Source organism: Arvicola amphibius, chromosome 1 (genome assembly GCF_903992535.2).
Source record: "Arvicola amphibius chromosome 1, mArvAmp1.2, whole genome shotgun sequence".
Taxonomy (NCBI): Eukaryota; Metazoa; Chordata; class Mammalia; order Rodentia; family Cricetidae; genus Arvicola; species Arvicola amphibius.
Genome location: NC_052047.1, coordinates 177,346,570 through 177,364,838, shown reverse-complemented (window position 1 = coordinate 177,364,838; position 18,269 = coordinate 177,346,570). Strand labels below are relative to the sequence as shown.

The window sequence follows — 18,269 nt, the reverse complement described above, 5'->3', positions numbered from 1 at the left end:
ACAGATGGTTGTGAGCCACCATGTGGTTGCCAGGAATTGAACTCAGGACCTTTGAAGAGCAGGCAATGCTCTTAACCTCTGAGCAATCTCTCCAGCCCAATAACACAAACCTTTAAGAAACTTCCCTTAAGGGACCTCAACATGCAAGACCAACCTGTTAGGACCAAAGCCTCTCTGATAAGACAAGTCTTGCCCTGAGCTCAAGCTAGCCTAGAATTCTTTCTGTACCCCAGGCTGGTTTCTGCCTCCAGAGTCATGGAATTATAGACATGTGCCACTGTACCTGACCAGAAGCAGGAAATATTAATGGAGCAAAAGGGCCCTTTACAGGTTTTAGAGGATAGGAGAATGAGTAATGAACCTCTTGAAACATAACACTGCACTTCTATCACTGCACTTCTATGTGAAACAGAGTCACAGTCTTTCGCACTTCAAAAGACAGTGTCCAAAATAAAGTTAGCTTGCACTGGGGGAAATGGGGAAGGAGGTGTGAGTGATCTGGGATGACTTAAGGGTGACTATGATCAAAATACATTCTATAAAATTCTAAAATAATAAAAACATTTAATTTTTAAAAGTTCATATGCGTCCACTGAGAATTGAAAGAATAAAGGAAAAAAATAGGACAAAGTAAAACTATGACTCAGTCACAAATTGGAATGAGACTGTCATAAAAGAGTGTCAATCAAGTGTCCACTGTGTAAGCATGAGGACTTGAGCTCATGTCAAAGTCAGGCATGCCAGGTGGAGACTGACTGACCAGTCCCTAGAGCTCACTGTCCAGACAACCTAGTGAATGGAGAGCTCCAGGTTCAAAGGAGACCCTGTCTCTAAAACTGAGGCAACTTATCAAGAAAGAAGATACTAAATTTGACCTTACTTCTACACATAAGAACACACACATACAAATGTACCTGGAAAAACTCATGCATACACCCACATGAACACATACATATACTACGCACATAAATGTGTTTAATCTACATATACTGATATACTAAGCTATACTTAGTAGTGAATGGTCAATATGGCCTAAATGGACATACACACAATACTTGGTCTACAGAAATTTCTTGGTTCAGTTGTGTAGTAAACGTTTGTGCTGTTACTTGCAATCAACCCAATGTTTTACCTACAGATTGTTTGTTTACAAGAGCTGCTGAAGTTGGGGTGTAATCCAAATCTTCATCGTTGAAGAGTTCTTCAGTACTCATTCCAATTGCTTCTCCCATATTAAGTCCAAGTTTCTTCTGTAATAATTTCCGTTGACGTGTTATTCTCTCTTTAGGATCCACTTCACCTGTAAACAGAAAAGAAATACATTCTCTCTAAATTAGTTAGAACTTTCTTATGTGCAGATCAGACTCCCACCACATTAAAAAACACATACTGACATTTGCTTGGTTAATTGCGAGTGGTACCACGTGCTTGTAATTCCAGCACTCAGAAAGCTGAGGCAGCAGTAGGGGTAAGTCTAGGATACAAAGTTGATTTAAGTTTTGAAATGTCACAAGCAAAATATCATATCTTTCAATGAAAAACAGTAAAACAAAATTATACCAAAAAAGTGTCATTTCAAAAATAAAAACTGAGCAGGCTGGAGAGATGGTTTTAGGGCTAAAGCACTGGCTGCTCATCCAGAGGACTTACACTTGATTTTTAGAGCCAAACAGCAGTTTTAAAAAGGTTATAAAAGCAGTTCTAGGAGATCTGATGTCCTCTTGGGGCCTTTTCAGGCACCAGTCACAAAGGTGGGTGTACACCCATACACATATAAAATAAGATATATTTTTTAATTAAATAAATAAGAGCCAGGTGTGGCAGCGTCTATCTTTAATCTCAGAGTCCAGGAGGGAAGCAAACCTCTACTTTCCAGGCCAGCTAGAGGGGCTACATAGTGAGACTCTAAGTAAATAGACTGTTTAAAAAATTGAAACTTGGGGGCTGGAGAAATGGCAAGTGGTTAAGAGCACTGGCTGCTCTTCCAAAGGTCCTGAATTCAATCCCCAGCAACCAGTGTCTCACAACCATCTACAGCGGAATGCAATGCCCTCTTCTGGCATAAAATCAATAGAGCACTCATATACATAAAAATAAATAAATCTTTAAAAATTAAAAGTTGGTCTCGAAAAAACCAAAAAAATTTTAAAAGTTGGCCTTAAAACAGCTATTTTATTAAGTTCTATTAAAAAAATACTTTTATTCTAAAACACCACTAGAGCTGGGCTGGGCAGTGAGGGTGCACACCTTTAATCCCAGCACTTGGGAGGAGGCAGAGGCAGGAGGATCTCTGAGTTCTAGGTCAGCCTGGTCTACAGTATGTTCTAGGACAGCCAGGGTTCCACACAGAAACCCTGTCTAAAAAAACAAAAACAAAAATCTTGTTAAAATCGAACATTAATCAATCTTACATATGGCAAAAGCCAAAGTTAAAAAAAAGAAAAAAGAAAAAGAAAAACTAGAACAATTCATATTGGAAAATTCTTTGGAGGAAGTTTCTTACATATGACACACACACAAAATTGAAAAATACATAAATTGGACTTAACAAAATTGTATCTTATGCTTCAAAGAACACCATTAAGAAAATTAAAACAGCCAGGTGGTGGTGTCCCATGCTTTTAATTCCAGCATTCAGGAGGCAAAGACGAGTGGATTTCTGTGGGTTTTTGGCCAGCCTAGTCTACAGAGCTAGTTCCAGGACAGAAATCCCTCTTAAAAAATAATAATAATAATAAAAATTTTAAAAAAGGACTTAATTCAGTGATAGAGCATTAGCAAAATATGTGCCAGGCTTTGGATTTGATCCACAGCTCACCATTAAAAAAGAAAAAAAATATGGCCAAGAAAATAAAAAGGCAACCCACAGAATAAATGAAAATATGCAAGTCATATATCTAATAAGGCATTGTATCTAGAACATACAAAGAATGCTTCCAATTCATAATAAATAACAAATTTTAAAATGAGAAAAGACCCTAAACAGGCATTTCTATAAAGAAACTTTCCAAAGAGTAGATTAAAATGGACAACAACCACAATATAAGACGGAGGATATTCACTGTCACTAGTCAGTTGGAGATCACAATGGCAGCCACAGGCTGGCGCTCACAGCCACGGTGTGGAGAGAGTGAAGCGCTGGTAAGGCTGTGAAGAGGCCGTGCTCTCATACACTGCTGGTGGGGATAAAATGGAGGAGCTAACTGTTTAAAAATTGGTAGTTTCTCTAACAGAAAAACATGGCTAGTATGACCCAGCATTCTACTCCTAGGAGAAATAAAAATATTTGCTCATACTGAAACTTGTAAATGAATGATTTATAGTAACTTATTCTTTTCAACATTTATTTTTATTTTTAATCATGTGTATGGGGGGATATGCGCACAGGACAGAGGCACTGGATCTGGAGCTAGAGTTACAGGTGGCCTGATCACCTGACATGCTGGCTCAGAAGCAAATACGGATCCTCTACAAGAGCAGTAAAACTTTAACCAGTAAACCATATTCCCAGACCTGAGAGAAGCTTATTCTTAATAGCCAGAAAGTGGAAACAACCCAAAGGAGGAAAGAATAAATAAAATATGGTGTCCACAAAATGAAATATCATTTAGCCATAAAATATGACTCTCTCATATCCTTAAGATAACTACTAGCAAGCCAGGCGGTGGTGGCACACTCCTTTAATCCCAGCACTTGGGAGGCAGAGACAGGCAGATCTCTGTGAGTTTGAGGCCAGCCTGGTCTAAAAGAGCTAGCTCCAGGACAGGCTCCAAAGCTACAGAGAAACTGTCTTAAAAAAACAAAAAAAAAACAAAAAAAAAAAAAACCTAAAGTAAAAACAAACAAAAAGACTACTATCAAAATAATGAAAATGGGGGCTAGAGAGGTAGCACCTGATTTCAAGCCTCCAGAACCCTGGTCTGACAGCACACACTTATAACCCCAGTGATAAAGAGGTAGAGATGGGACTCTGGAGCTCATTGGCCACCCAGCCCAGTCACATCAGTGAGTTTGAGGAAAAACTGAGACCTTGTCTCAAAAACCACTAAGAACATGAAGCTAACTTCTGGCCCTCAGGCATGCATGTGTGCACATACCCCACAAACACACAATCAAACCAAAGGGGAAAAAGAAAAATAAAAAAGGCTGGAGTGTAACTCACTGTTGAATCTTATAGAATGAATTATGCCTTTAAGTTCAGTCCCTAGCATGCCAAAAAAAGAAGGTTCTGGCTAGAGCACGAAAGAACTGAAATCCCCGTTCACTGTTAGTGGTAATATGAAATAGTGCAGGAGCTACAGAAAACTTAGAAATACCACCTGATCAGCAATTCACTTCATGGTAATACAGAAAACAAAGCAGAAGGTTGCTGCTCTAGGCAAGTCAATAAAGGTGCTTGCTGGGTAAGATCCAATTCCTTTTCTGGCATGCAGACATACATGCAGGCAGAGCACTCATACATAAAATACATAATAAAGGTGCTTGCCATCAAACCTGATAATTTGAGTTCAATCCCTAGAACTCATATCAGACAGCAAGAACCAAATACTTCCTCTGACCTCTACATGAGCACCATAACACACAAGCCCTTCACCCTACATACATACACAATAAATAAATAAAAGGCCATGCCAGGCGGTAGTGGCCCATGCCTTTAATCCCAGCACTTGGGAGGCAGAGGCAGGTGGATCTCTGTGAGTTCAGGCCAGCCTGGTCAGGACAGGCACCAAAGCTACAGAGAGACCTTTTCTCGAAAAAAAAACAAAAACAAAATAAAATAAATAAATGGCCACAAGACACAGACCATAATCAAAATCATATTGATAACATCTATTGTTTTTTTTTTTTTTTAAATCTCATTGTGTTGCTTTGTCTGGCCTAGAACTCACTATGTAGACCAGGCTGGCTTAAGAATAAAGAGTGGGGGAGGGGGGCTGGAGAGATGGCTCAGAGGTTAAGAGCATTGCCAGCTCTTCCAAAGATCCTGAGTTCAATTCCCAGCAACCACATGGTGGCTCACAACCATCTGTAATGGGGTCTGGTGCCCTCTTCTGGCGTTCAGGCATACACACTGACAGAATATTGTATACATAATAAACAAACAAATAAATAAATATTTTTAAAAAAGAATAAAGTGTGTGATACCACACCCTGACCCCATTTGAAGAAACAACCTCTTTACAGAAATCCATTAAAAACTTTAGATGTTTTTCTACTCAAAAGTCACAATCTTGAGTAAGAAAACATTTATTTTCCTGTGACCACTGTTTTTTGGTTTTTTGAGGCAGAGCCTCCCTTTGTTGCAGTCTAATCCCGAATTCCAAGACTCAAATGATCCTGTTTCAGCCTCGCAAGGAGCTGCTGGCATGGTAGCCACCGCACTTCAGGCATCTAGTCACCTTTGTCTGATACGTTCTCTTAGCTTAAAGATAAGCCATGTACCTTGCCAAGGTCTGGTTTGAATTTTTCACTTTGCACATAGGCACAAGATACAATACTACTTGAAATATAAGATAACAATATAATAACCTTCAAATTCCCAGAATTATAAAAGCATTGCCACATTCTATATTGGTTCTGATTATTCCAGCTTTAGAACAAGCACTGTTGGTTACTTTGTCTACCCATAACTCCCCTACACATAAAAGCTTCATACAATTTATGTTTCATGATTCCTTATATATTAAACAGCACACCAAATTATAAATCAGCTTGACAGCAAAATTTCAGACTTTTTCAGGACTATTACTAACCTGATTTTTCATCTTGGACTTCAAATTCTGCACCAGCAGACCCCAAAAGGGATGCACCATGCTGTAACAATCTGCATATATCAAATCTGTCAAAATTTAATCGATCTGTAGTAGATGAATCTTCCATAGAACTTTCTGTAGGTTCTAGAAGTTTAAAAATATCAATTTGACCATAAAGTCAAAAGTGCAGAATCAAAGAACATGGCATAGCATTACTTGCAGTATCGGCTAATAAGAAAAGTGAAGAAATAGAAAAACCACTATGATTTATCTACAATTACTCTTAGTTATCTGTGAAACAATTAACTTGGTGACTCCTCTTCTACGAATCATCAGATGGTAAGTGGATGTGAGTTCCCAACTGTGAAAGCATGTTATATAAAGTAAAGCATTTCCGTGTTGACATATGTGTTAAATATCATACTTTAATTTACTGTTTAAGGGTTTAAAATCTCCAGTTACAGTATGAGTTTATTATACTGCTAAATCAGAAGACAACATGTATAAAATGTATTCACAAATAAGTTAACATCATCCCTCCCTATGTCGAAGGAATAGCTAAGATAGAAACAGAACTTATTTTCCACACTCTAATTGTAAACTCATGACGAACTATTGAAAAATTCTACATCCATTTGAGACCCAAGAATATCTTCAAAGTGTTCTCCATTCTTTCCAAAAACAGGTTAGCTGTAAACGCTAAACTATACCTGCTTACTAAGACAACAGTTAATCTGGCATTTTCAGTCATTTACTGTAAACTAAACTATAAATATGTTAACTTAATAAATAAAACTCTGAATGTTTTCTAGTAATGATAAGCAGTCTCACTATAAATTTTAATGCTAGTGTAACTAATTCAATAAAATAAGTTGCTCCGTGTCCATCTAACAAGATAACCAGGGAAAAGGAGCTGTAATTGAAAAGGTTTTGGTTTTACATTTGATAAAAGACAAATTAACACAAAAATTCAAAATAACATCAGAAAATAAAAACAAAAACTTTAAGAAAGACAAGATTTATTATGCAAAAAGACTAAAATGAATCTAGCTGCTTGTTACTGGATTCTCACTTAGGGAATATTTATTATATCTTATGAAGTACTGTACAATGCTAGAATAAGAAAACAAACTCAACCAGCACTCAGGAGGCAGAGGCAGGCAAATCTCTCTGTGTTCTAGAACAGCCTGGTCTACAAAAGCAAGTTCCAGCACAGCCATATCTGTTACACAGAGAAACCCTATCTCAAAAAATAAATTAATTAAAATAAAATCACTTAATTAAATTGTTTGCCTTGGGCAGTAGTAATTCATGCCTTTAATCCCAACACTCAGGAAGCAGAGGCAGATGAATCTGTGAGTTTGAGGCTAGCCTGGTCTACAGAGTAAGTTCCAGAACAGTCAAGGCTACAATGAGATACCATCTTGAAAAAACAAAAAACAAGAAATAACTGTATGCCTTATATTGACTCAAAGACATGATTTGCTTTAAATTATCAGTAGAGGCAATCATAAAATAAGTACTACAACCTTTTACCTCTATACAACATTCAAAGAGAACAACAACAAACACTAATGTGGGAGAGCAGTATAACTCAGTAGTAGAATTCCTGCCCAGCATCCACAAGGGTTCAACCCTCAATACCACAAAATCAAACAACAAACCAGAAGACAAAACCCCTACACTGAGAAGGACATTACTAAAGAGTTAGTTTACCAAATATTCATACATAATTATGCTGAAGTTTAGAAAATATCACATCATATGAACTTCCAAACAATGTATTCATCCCTGTGAGGGAGGTAATAAATTTAGTACCCTATAGGATTAAATATATTTGGAAATACATATGAAAATAGTTTACCCAGAAGTTTCTTTTTTTAAGTTTAGTGGCAAAAAACATTATTCAATATTCTTTCCCAGGAAAGTGAACCTGAAAATGTGTAAATTAAGTCTTTAAATCAAAATTGAAATTATTAATACTTCACACTGTAGTTAATTCTACAGTTATGTCTGATTTCAAACTACTTTTGCACTTTAAAGGCACCTTGTTTGGTTCTTGGCACTGGATTCCACTCGGGCACGTTTTTCACTATAGCTTCAACAGCTTGTCCTGCAGCAATCCGAGTATCCCAATTTGCACTCCTTAAATATATTAATACCTTAAAATTATAAAATAAAATAATTACATATCAATAATTTGTCCCAGGTAACCAGAAAAATATTAATTTGCCATTAATTTATAATCTGGAATCCTTCAAATACATATAAAACATTTATAATTATTAAACTAATTCATAAAGTTTGATCATTCAAAGAAAATATTATCCTTTTTTTTACATTTATTGTGTGTGCATGTGTGGAGGTCAAAGGTCAACTTGCAGAAGTCAGTACTCTCCTTCCACTATCAGCATTCCAGGAACTGAACTCAGGCTATCAGGTTTGGCAGCATCCTCCTTTACCCACTGAGCCATTTCTCTTGCCTTCACTAGCATCTTAAAAAGTGGAAAGAGAAGCCAGGCGTGGTGGTGCACACCTTTAAACCCAGCACTAGGGAGGCAGAGGCAGGTGGATCTCTGTGAGTTTGAGGTCAGCCTGATCTACAAAGGAAGTTCCAGGACAGTTAGAGCTATTACACAGAGAAACCCCATCTCAAAGAAACAAAGAGGGGGCGGGATAAAATATTTAAAGGCATTTTAGGAATAACATAGCTATTTAACACACTGAAAAACAAATTTGGGCTAGCAAGATAGCTCAGTTAATAAGTAAGCTCCTAGCCAGGCAAGCATGAAGATATAAATCCAATAATCCCTAGAACCCAAGAAATAAACCAGGAATGGTGGCTAGCATTTATAATCCTAGATCTCCCTATTCAATGATCTCCAAGCCTCTGCGGTTCTGTCTCAAAACATCCCAACATGGCTCCAAATCAAAACACACACACACACACACACACACACACCCCACACAGGAAAAGCAAGTGTCAAACCTGGCATGGTGGTCCACACCTTTAATCCCAGCACTGAGGAGGCAGAGACATGTGGATCTCTGTGAGTTCGAGGCCAGCCTGGTCTACATAGCAAGTTCCAGAACAGCCTATTACACAGAGAAATCCTGTTTAAGGGGGGAGAGAGGGGAGAAACAGAACACACCAAGAAACACATTCCCACACAATAAAAAATAAAAAAATTGTAAGTAAGTTTTCACGGCAGTATTTTTCACAACACAAATGCCCCTGACTGATGAGCAGCAGGAGGCAGCACACTGTGTATTGTCCATTCATGGCCACAGAATTAACTAACACTTCGCAATAGAGAAGAATGAATAAAGCACGCTACAATATAAACACCTATTCTACATCACACAGCACAATTTGTTTTGCACAAAATATTCAAACAGAGCCGGGCGGTGGTGGCGCACGCCTTTAATCCCAGCACTTGGGAGGCAGAGGCAGGCGGATCTCTGTGAGTTCGAGACCAGCCTGGTCTACAAGAGCTAGCTCCAGGACAGGCTCTAAAGCTGCAGAGAAACCCTGTCTCGAAAAACCAAAAAAAAAAAAAAAAAAAAAATATTCAAACAGACAAATCTACAAAGTTAGTTTAATGGCTGCTACAGCTGAGCATGTGACTAAATATTGAGTATGTGTTACAGCAACTGCTAAAAGGGCTATGATGTCCTTCTGTCATGATAAAAACATTTTAAAATTAAGTTGCTGGGGCAGTGGTGGCAAACATCTTTAATCCCAGCACTCTGGAGGCAGAGGCAGGCCGACCCCTGTAACTTCAAGGCCAGCCTGATCTACAGAGCAAGTTCCAGAACAACCAGAGCTACACCAGTGAAACCCTGTTTCAAAAAAACCAAAAAGGAGAAAAAGACCTTGGAAGACAGTTTTCCATTTCTTCTCTTATAATAATAAGAAATACATATGCCTCTCCACTCAACTTACAGATGAGTATAATAATGCCTAATATGTAACCTTTTCCATTCTGAGAATGTGGGACCTATAGGTATCAAATCTGTCTCTCCATCTGCACCTTGGTTAAGAATTCCAGATATTAGCAATTATGGCACCAATCACACATACTGTGTGTGTGTGTGTGTGTGTGTTGAAAGGAGACATAACTGACTCCTATGCATCAGAATGAAAGGAGAGGGTTAGACTAGAGTCTATTAGTCACTAGACTATCTCAGGGCTTCCAATGTCTAGGTAATCAATATGCCCTCACCCTGTCCTCTATATCAGTGGTTCTTGACCTTCCTAACGCTGTAGCCCTATAATACAGTTCCTCATGTTGTAGTGACCACCCCCAGCCATAAAATTATTTCATTGCTACTTTCTAACTGTAATTTTGCTACTGTTTATGAATTGCAAATATGTGATACGCAGGATAATCTGATATGTGAACCCCTGACAGGGTCACGATCCACAGGTTAAAAACCACTACTCTAGCCAGGTGGTGGCGGCGCACGCCTTTAATCCCAGCACTCGGGAGGCAGAGGCAGGTGGATCTTTGTGAGTTCGAGGCCAGCCTGGTCTACAAGAGCTAGTTCCAGGACAGGCACCAAAGCTACAGAGAAACCCTGTCTCAAAAAGCAAAAAAAAAAAAAAAAAAAAAAACAAAACAAAACAAAAAACAAAAACAACAACAAAAAAAAAAACACTATTCTAATTCCTGCCACTTCCCTGCTTCCACCATCCCAAAGTATTACTACTTTACTCTGAATGCCATTTGTCAACATATCCACAGTTAAGCAAAAATACATAGGAAAAGACATGCGTTAGGATTACAGAAACACTGACCCATCAAAGCAAAAATGTCCCATCCCAAACAGCTCAACTAGCGTCTTACATATTCAAGCATTGCCATAAGCTTTTGAAAACTACCAACTATCATATAATTATTCACCATTAAGAACAAGTTATACTGCTAACAAACCAGAGTAACAACTTAGTTCATTACCAAATTGGGTCAGATTCAAATTTGTTACTCAAGCAAAAGGTTCAATATTGACAGATCTCTTAAAGAATTAAAATTGATTTAAATACTTTTTATCTTTCAAACAAATAACAACTTTGAAAAACTATTTGAAGAACTAAAGATATTTAGTGGAATTCAGAGAACACCAGGTTACTTAGGGTGATTTTACCTTTTCTGTTGTTTCTCTACCCATGGACAAGTCTTGATACTTACATTACATTAAGAAAACAGTTAAGTTCTTACCTTAGATAACAAATTATTTAGTTCATGAGGGTGAAGCTTCACTACTTCTCCAAGCTGCTGTGCAGCAGCTTTTCTTGTAACTGGAGTAGTACCAGTATCCAGTAGGATAAAAAGACGATCGAGTCTATAACAAGATCAAAAAGATAACAGTTAATCTGACCCCTGAACAAAGTGCTATGCTGGGAGCCAGGCATGGTGGCATGTACCTATAATCCCATTACCTGAGAAGAAGCAGAAATATTAAAAATTCAAGGACAGCCACAGCTACAGAGCAAATTCAAGGCCAACCTGGGCTACGCAAAACCTTGTCTCAAAAATTAAAAGATAAATAAAAATAGAAATAAAAGATCTTATAGCCATAGCTATAAGGAAGAAGGAACAGGAGCCAGCAATAAACTGGGGGTGGTGGCTCACATAATCCCAGCCTTAGGAAGGCTGAGGCAAGACTGTCACAAATTCAAGGCCAACCTAGGCTATATAGTGAGTTCTAGTCCAGTCTGGGCAACAGAGAAGACCCTGTCTCAAAAATACACAAATAATACATAAATAAATGAAATTTAAGAAGAGCCAGAAAAAAAAGGAATGCAACTTGCAAAGCAAATAATATGGCTTGGTTATAATTCAGGGTAAAAAGAAAACAGGATGATCAGGCACAACTCCTAGCTCAGGAGGAAGGTAGAGGCAGGTTATAAGTTTGAGGCCAGCCTAGTATACATAAAGTGTTCCCACCAGCCAGGACTTCGTAGGAAGACCTTGTCTAAATAATAAACTAATGAAAAGAGAGGAAGGAAGAGAGGGGAAGGCAGGCAATGATGGGAGGGGGAGAGGGGAGGGAGGAGAGAGGGGAGGGAGGGGGAAGGAGGGGAGGGCTGGGCCCAGCAGGGCATAGTGGTACACAATTATCTCAGTACTCAGAGGCTGGAATAGGGTGACTGTGGGTTTAAAGCCAGCTTGGACTACATAAAAAGAAAGGGGAAAGGAGACAAGCAGAAGAGAGTAGATAGGGCGCACCAAGTGTAACTGGAGTTATGCATTAGAAAGAATGATCTGGCAGTTGTGGGACGCTTTGTAGACAACTAAACCGTAATCCAAACAAAAACACAAAGAAGCTAATAGTCATGATACAGAAGAAAAACATACATAGTAACAAAACATAGTGTGGTAATTAAGCAAAACATCATGGGTGTGGGAAGAACTATGAGATTTTGAATCTTAGAAATAAAGATATCAAGTAAGGCTTTGTAGCACATGCTTATAATCCCAGTTTGGGCGAGACCAGCCTGGGTTACAACTGAGTTCAAGACCAGGTTGGGCTACATATTAAGACTTTGCCACAACTCCCCATCCCATCCTACTCCCTAAAAAGAAAAAAGATATCACTGAAAGAAATTAGAAAGGGCAGGTGAAACACAAGAGAAGATGGCAAGCTCGCTGGGGGCAGGGAAAGAATAGCTAGGAGAACTCAGAACGACAGTTGGAATAGAGAGCTGATGTCAGATGAGAGTTGGTAAGACTCACCTGCGCAGAGGTGATAAACATGGCAATTAATATATTCCTGAGTTTGTAACTCGTATGGATATGATGCAAATCCAAACCCTAGTTCTGCTACTTATAAACAAGGTGTGCAATAAAACCACAATACATTGCGCCTAGAGTAAGAAGTGAAGGTGGACAAAGTCAACTACACAGCTGACCTACGTCACACAGTCCCCTTGCCACTACACCAACCCACTGAAGTAAAGTTAATGCCATGTTTATGAAAGGTGGCTTCATATTTGAGATAAATGGACACTTTCAACAAAATGGACAGGAACAATGAGCAAGGTTATAACTGCCCATCTGACATGAGGCGAGAGCTAGTGGATATAACTTTACATTTTGTCTATGAGCAAGAGAGAACAAAGTCTCAAAGGTAGACATGAGCTTTAAGCATCAATAAACTAAGAGGTTTATAATACTTCTAGGACTCTGTTTCACAGAATCAAAATGTCACAAAGCTCTGGAAGCCTTTTATTTAAGAAAAAAGGAAGAGAAGGAGAAAAGGCTGAAGAAATAAAGGCTATTAGAGAACAAATGAAATAGATGAATTTCTTTCACACTACACGCCTTTAATCCCAACACTCAGAAGGGAGACAGAGGCTGGTGGATCTTTGAGTTCAAAGCCAGCCAGGGCTACATAGTAAGACAGAAACATGGTATTTTAATATTATTCATATTGCCGGCAGCGTTGGTGCATTCTTACCCCAGCACTCATGAGGCAGAGGCAGAAGGATCTCTGTTGAGTTCCAGGCCAGTCTGACCTAAAGAGCTAGTTCCAGGACAGCCAGGGCTACATAGAAAAAGAAACCCTGCCTAGAAAAACCAAGAAAAGTCAGGTGGTGGTAGCACATGCCTTTAATCCCAGCACTCAGGAGGCAGAGGCGGGCTGATATCTATTAGTTTGAGGCCAGCGGGGTCTACAAAGTGAGTTCCAGGACAGCCAGAGCTGTTATAGAGCAAAACCCTGTCTCAAAAAAAAAAAAAAAGCCCAGAAAAAAGTCATATTAAACACAAAATCGTTATATATGGTTAGAAACATAACTAAAGTATCTTTTTCAGTCAATATTAATAATATTAAAATGTTCAGCATTTCAGAACTGAAATGAGACATGATTTATATTTTATAGTTTAAGGGTATTGTAAGGAAGATATGGTTCAAGAAAATTCGTTTAGGCAATTAAAGCTGACAAAAACACAGTTAAAGTCCAAAGAAATGCAAAAATTAATTTTCAAATATACAGTGCATGTAGATTGTATTTCTTTTTGCTCATTCATAGCTACCTAAACGCTTGCCTTTACCCCTCTGTGGAATATAAAACATCTCCACAGACTAATGTGTTGGCAGTTTGAATCCCCAGCATAGGAAGCAGATCACTGGGGATGTCTTTCAAAGGGTGCATCTGCCTCTTTCTCCCTTCTCCCTTTCTCTGCCTGGAGTAAGGCAGTCCAGCACAACCATACCCTTTACTCAAGGTCAACCAGGGACCGTAACTTCGGAAACAGTAAGCTCTGTAGCCCAGGCTGGCCTCAAAGGCTACCCTCGGATACCCGGCACAATGACAAAACATTGACTGGCACACCTTTCATTCACTGGTTTTTGCTAAAGGATTGGTGGAAAGGTTTGGACTGAGACCAAAAAAGGAAAACTGTTTAGGACCATTAGTATTTTAAAAAGTTCTAAGGTGAGTTTTTTTTTTTTTTTTTTTTTTGAGACAGGGTTTCTCTGCAGCATTTTTAGAGCCTGTCCTGGAACTAGCTCTTGTAGACCAGGCTGGCCTCGAACTCAGAGATCCGCCTGCCTCTGCCTCCCGAGTGCTGGGATTAAAGGCGTGCGCCACCACCGCCCGGCCTAAGGTGAGATTAAACTTAAAATCCTTTCACTATAAACTGATTCCCTTAATCCATTTTACTTGTGGTTCACAGGTTTGAGCCCTTTGACTTGTTTCCGTGAGACTCCATGTCAGAGCTCACGAGCACCCTCTGTGAATCTTCACAACAAACATCCTTGAAGAGGACAAGCATCTGCATATTGCTATCCAGAATGCCTCAAACTCAATGACAAAAAAAATTAACAAAATTTGAGGAGACCAACCAGATGGTTTACTGAGCAGGTAAAAGGGTCTGCCACCAAGCCTGGTGAACTGGGCTCAATCTCTAGAACCCACTTAGTTGAAGAAAAGAATTAAATCTCTATATACATACCATGACACATGTACACCCTGCCACCCCCAAAATAAATGTTTTTAAAAAGAAATTTTAAGCATGCAATAGACATCATGAGAAGTATATTTTTTAAGTTCTCTTGTTAAATTCAACTAAACTTAACTTTTTCTTTTCTTTCTTTTTATTTTATTTTTATTTTATTATTTTGGCTTTTCGAGACAGGGTTTCCCTGTGTAACAGTCCTAGCTGTCCTGGAACTAGCTCTTGTAGACCAGGCTGGCCTCAATCTCATAGGGATTCACTTGCCTCTGCCTCCCCAAGTGCTGGGATTAAAGGCGTGTGCCACCACCGCCCTGCCTCAACTAAATTTAACCTTCTACTTAAAGTATTTAACAAACTGCAATTCACTTGGGCCAGATATGCATTTTAAATCTTGAATTTTATAGAAGGCATAATAGCCAAAAGTTAATTATTAAAAATAATTTTTATTATAAAGAAATAGTTAAAAGGGCTGGGAGATAGCATGCTGTTGGACAAACATGAAGGCTGACTCAAATCTCTAGTGCCCACATTTGTAAAAAGCTGGGCATGGCCATGCATGCCCCCTGTAATTCCAGGGCTGTGGGAGTCAGTGACAGGCTGGGTTGCTGAGGTTTGCTATCGGGATTAAGTGTGTGCCACCAACACCTGGCTATATTTGTATTCTTTAAAATATCACAGATGCTCTCTCATACAATGTGTGTAATTCGCATCCACTGAGGACTCATTTTGAAAAATACCCCCACCCCCAAAAAGAAATAGACTGAAGTTAAAAGACCTTTCAAAATTCAAAATCTTACTGTCATTTGTTGGTTTTGTTGTTGGTGGTGATCCCCACGCCCCCCTCCCCTCACTCCCTCACTCTACTCCCTAGGCAGGGTTTCTCTGCATAGCCCTGGCTGTCCTAGAACTCACTCTGTAGACCAGGCTGGCCTCAAACTCACAGATCTGCCTGCCTCTGCCTCCTGAGTGCTGAGATTAAAGGTGTGCCACCACTACCCAGCTTCTGTCCATTTGTTGGAAGACTGCCAGACTCACCTAAAATTTTACTTAGGCTCCTCTTATTTGGGAGTATAGAACTAGATTGTGTATATATTTGACAGTCTAACATTCTTATAAAAGTTTTTTATATTTTTTAACCACTGATATGTTTGTGATATCTTTCATTTATGTGATGCCAGTTTGTTAAATTGTGCCTCTGGAAAAACTTCAACTACCCTACAAGTTATTTTCTGCAGTTTTTTTATATGACCAAAAGCAAGGCTAGCTGCAAAGTAAACACTCTAAAGAGCCATTACCAATCTATTTGTAAGTCCATATACAGCAAAATACACTCTAAGGAATGCCTACTACAAGCCTATGTATAAGACCATGTCTCAATACCATTACTTTTCTAACCTCAACCACCATTTCCCCAATATTTGTCTCATTAGTCCTTTTTCTCTACCTCCCACTAACTATGCAAAGATCTTTTGATCTCTATTTTCTATAATATGTTCCTTTGGGAACAAACATCTTCAGCAAGTGCTTAAATATCAAATACATTTATTCCTGGGGCTGGAAGTGCTTGCCCAAGCTTGAGGACCTGAATGTACACCCTGCACACCACATTTAAAAAGGCAAGCATTGTAGAGCACACTTGCAATCCTAGTTCTGGGATGGGAGAGACTCAGGTGGGTCCCTGAGGCTCGATGACCAGCCAACCCTATTCTAATCAGGGAGTTTCAGGCCAGTTTTGTCTCCAAAACCTAGATGGCTATTAGGGATGTCACCAAAGACTGTAATTAGGCCTCCAAACAAATGTGCACACACCTGTATACACACCATTTTTTTTTCTGAACATGTGAAATTTAATTCTGGATAACCTGAATTATAAAAGACAGAAGTATCACACGTGTAGGTCACCAAGGAACCCTTAAGCTCCAAATATAATAGCATTCTTATAAATTCAAATTTTCTTGACTCTTCTATGGCTTTTGATACCAGCAAGTATTCATTCTTGAATCCTTTCCTTCTCAAGTTTGGATTACCTTGTAGTCACCAAGTACTTCTTTACCTCATCTAATATTCATACCACTCTTTCTACGAACCTTCAGAACCCACACAATCTTTGGTTGCTCATTTCACCAGTTTCTCTTTCAGGAAACTCCACACTATTGTTTGTTTACAACCAGTACAAACAAAGTAGTGATATTTTGTTTGTAATCTAACAAAAAAAGCTTGCCTGAAGATCAGAGTGCAGAGTTAAGCCACTAGTTAGCCATGGAGGCCAGGGGGTAGTGGCACACACCTTTAATCCCAGGACTTCGGAGACAGAGACAGACGGATCTCTGTGAGTTGAAGGCCACCCGGGACTACACAAGACTGAATCTGTATAAGAGAGAAACACAGCTCACACAAAGATGTGGTCCCACACCTTTAACCCCAAAACTACGGAGATGGAGACAGGAGTGATGTGGCTGGTTGGAGAGAGGAATATAAGGCAGAAGGAGACAAGAGTTCAGGGCAGTCTGAGGACCAGATCTCCCCTTCAGTCTGAGCAATAGTAGAGGTAAAAGGTCTCTTTAGTGGCTGGCAGCTCTGCTTCCCTGATACTTCAGCTTTCACCACGTAATATCTGACTCCAGGCTTTACTTCTTAAGACCAATTAGAATTCATGCTACAAGGTTCCTCACGTAGCCTAGATTTGCCTTGAACTCTTGATGCAGCTAAGGCTGGCCATTAAATCCTGATTGTTCTACCTCCACCTCCCAAGGGCTGGGTAGATTACAGGTGTGTGCCACCATGCCTTTGTGAGACTTTATGCATTCAAGCACTCTACCAACTGAGCTATTCCCACAGTATTAACCATGTCTTCTAAACTGGGTTTGGAGACTATAATCTTGAGTTCAAACCCAACCTGTGTTACATAACCAATAGTGTCTTGGTTCACCAATAGACTTCTATATTAGCTTGCTTTTATTGTTGTCATAAAACACCGCGACCAGATAGATGTAGCAGTACATATCCTGGGAAGTTCACAGGCCAGTCACCCTGGTTTACAAAACAGGGGTGGAGATGATGACAAGAGACCCTGCCTCCAAAAAAGGTAGAGGTGCCTGGTAGTGGTGGCTCACTCCTTTAATCCAAGTACTCAGGAGGCAGAAGCAGGCATATGTCTGTGAGTCTGAGATCAGCCTGGTCTGAATTCCAGATAGCCAGGGCTGCTATAGAGAAACTTTGTCTCGAAAAATCAAAAATAATAATAATAAAAAGGGTAGAAGCAAGTACTAACCTGAGGGATTGTCCTCTGTTCACCATTCTCCTACAAAAACATCTTTTGATACCTCTCTAATGCAATGCTGACCCTATCTATCCCACAAAGGTCCTGCCCCTCCTTCCTGCGGAGCCTTTATCCCAATGCCAAGTCACATCTCTGCTCATCTATCAGACAACTGCTTTGGGATCACTGTCTCCTTCCATTCCAGCTTTACTCTTATTTCTTCCACTGTAGTAATAACCAAAATTGTGTCCTTGACTAGAGGAATAACACACAAGAATGCTTCTCTAATCT

The 18,269-nt window shown here is 39.3% G+C and overlaps 1 protein-coding gene across 1 annotated transcript in view; it reads right to left on the bottom strand.

The window, feature by feature from the left end:
- The window catches only part of Btaf1 (B-TFIID TATA-box binding protein associated factor 1), a 90,337-nt gene that overhangs the window by 61,751 nt on the left and 10,317 nt on the right, over nucleotides 1-18,269 (bottom strand). The window contains exons 2-5 of the mRNA XM_038332091.2: nucleotides 10,976-11,099; nucleotides 7,801-7,915; nucleotides 5,754-5,897; nucleotides 1,137-1,300 (exon numbers count right to left, since the gene is read on the bottom strand). Coding sequence (XP_038188019.1) covers nucleotides 1,137-1,300; nucleotides 5,754-5,897; nucleotides 7,801-7,915; nucleotides 10,976-11,099 — 547 coding nt within the window. The remainder of the gene's footprint in view (nucleotides 1-1,136; nucleotides 1,301-5,753; nucleotides 5,898-7,800; nucleotides 7,916-10,975; nucleotides 11,100-18,269) is intronic.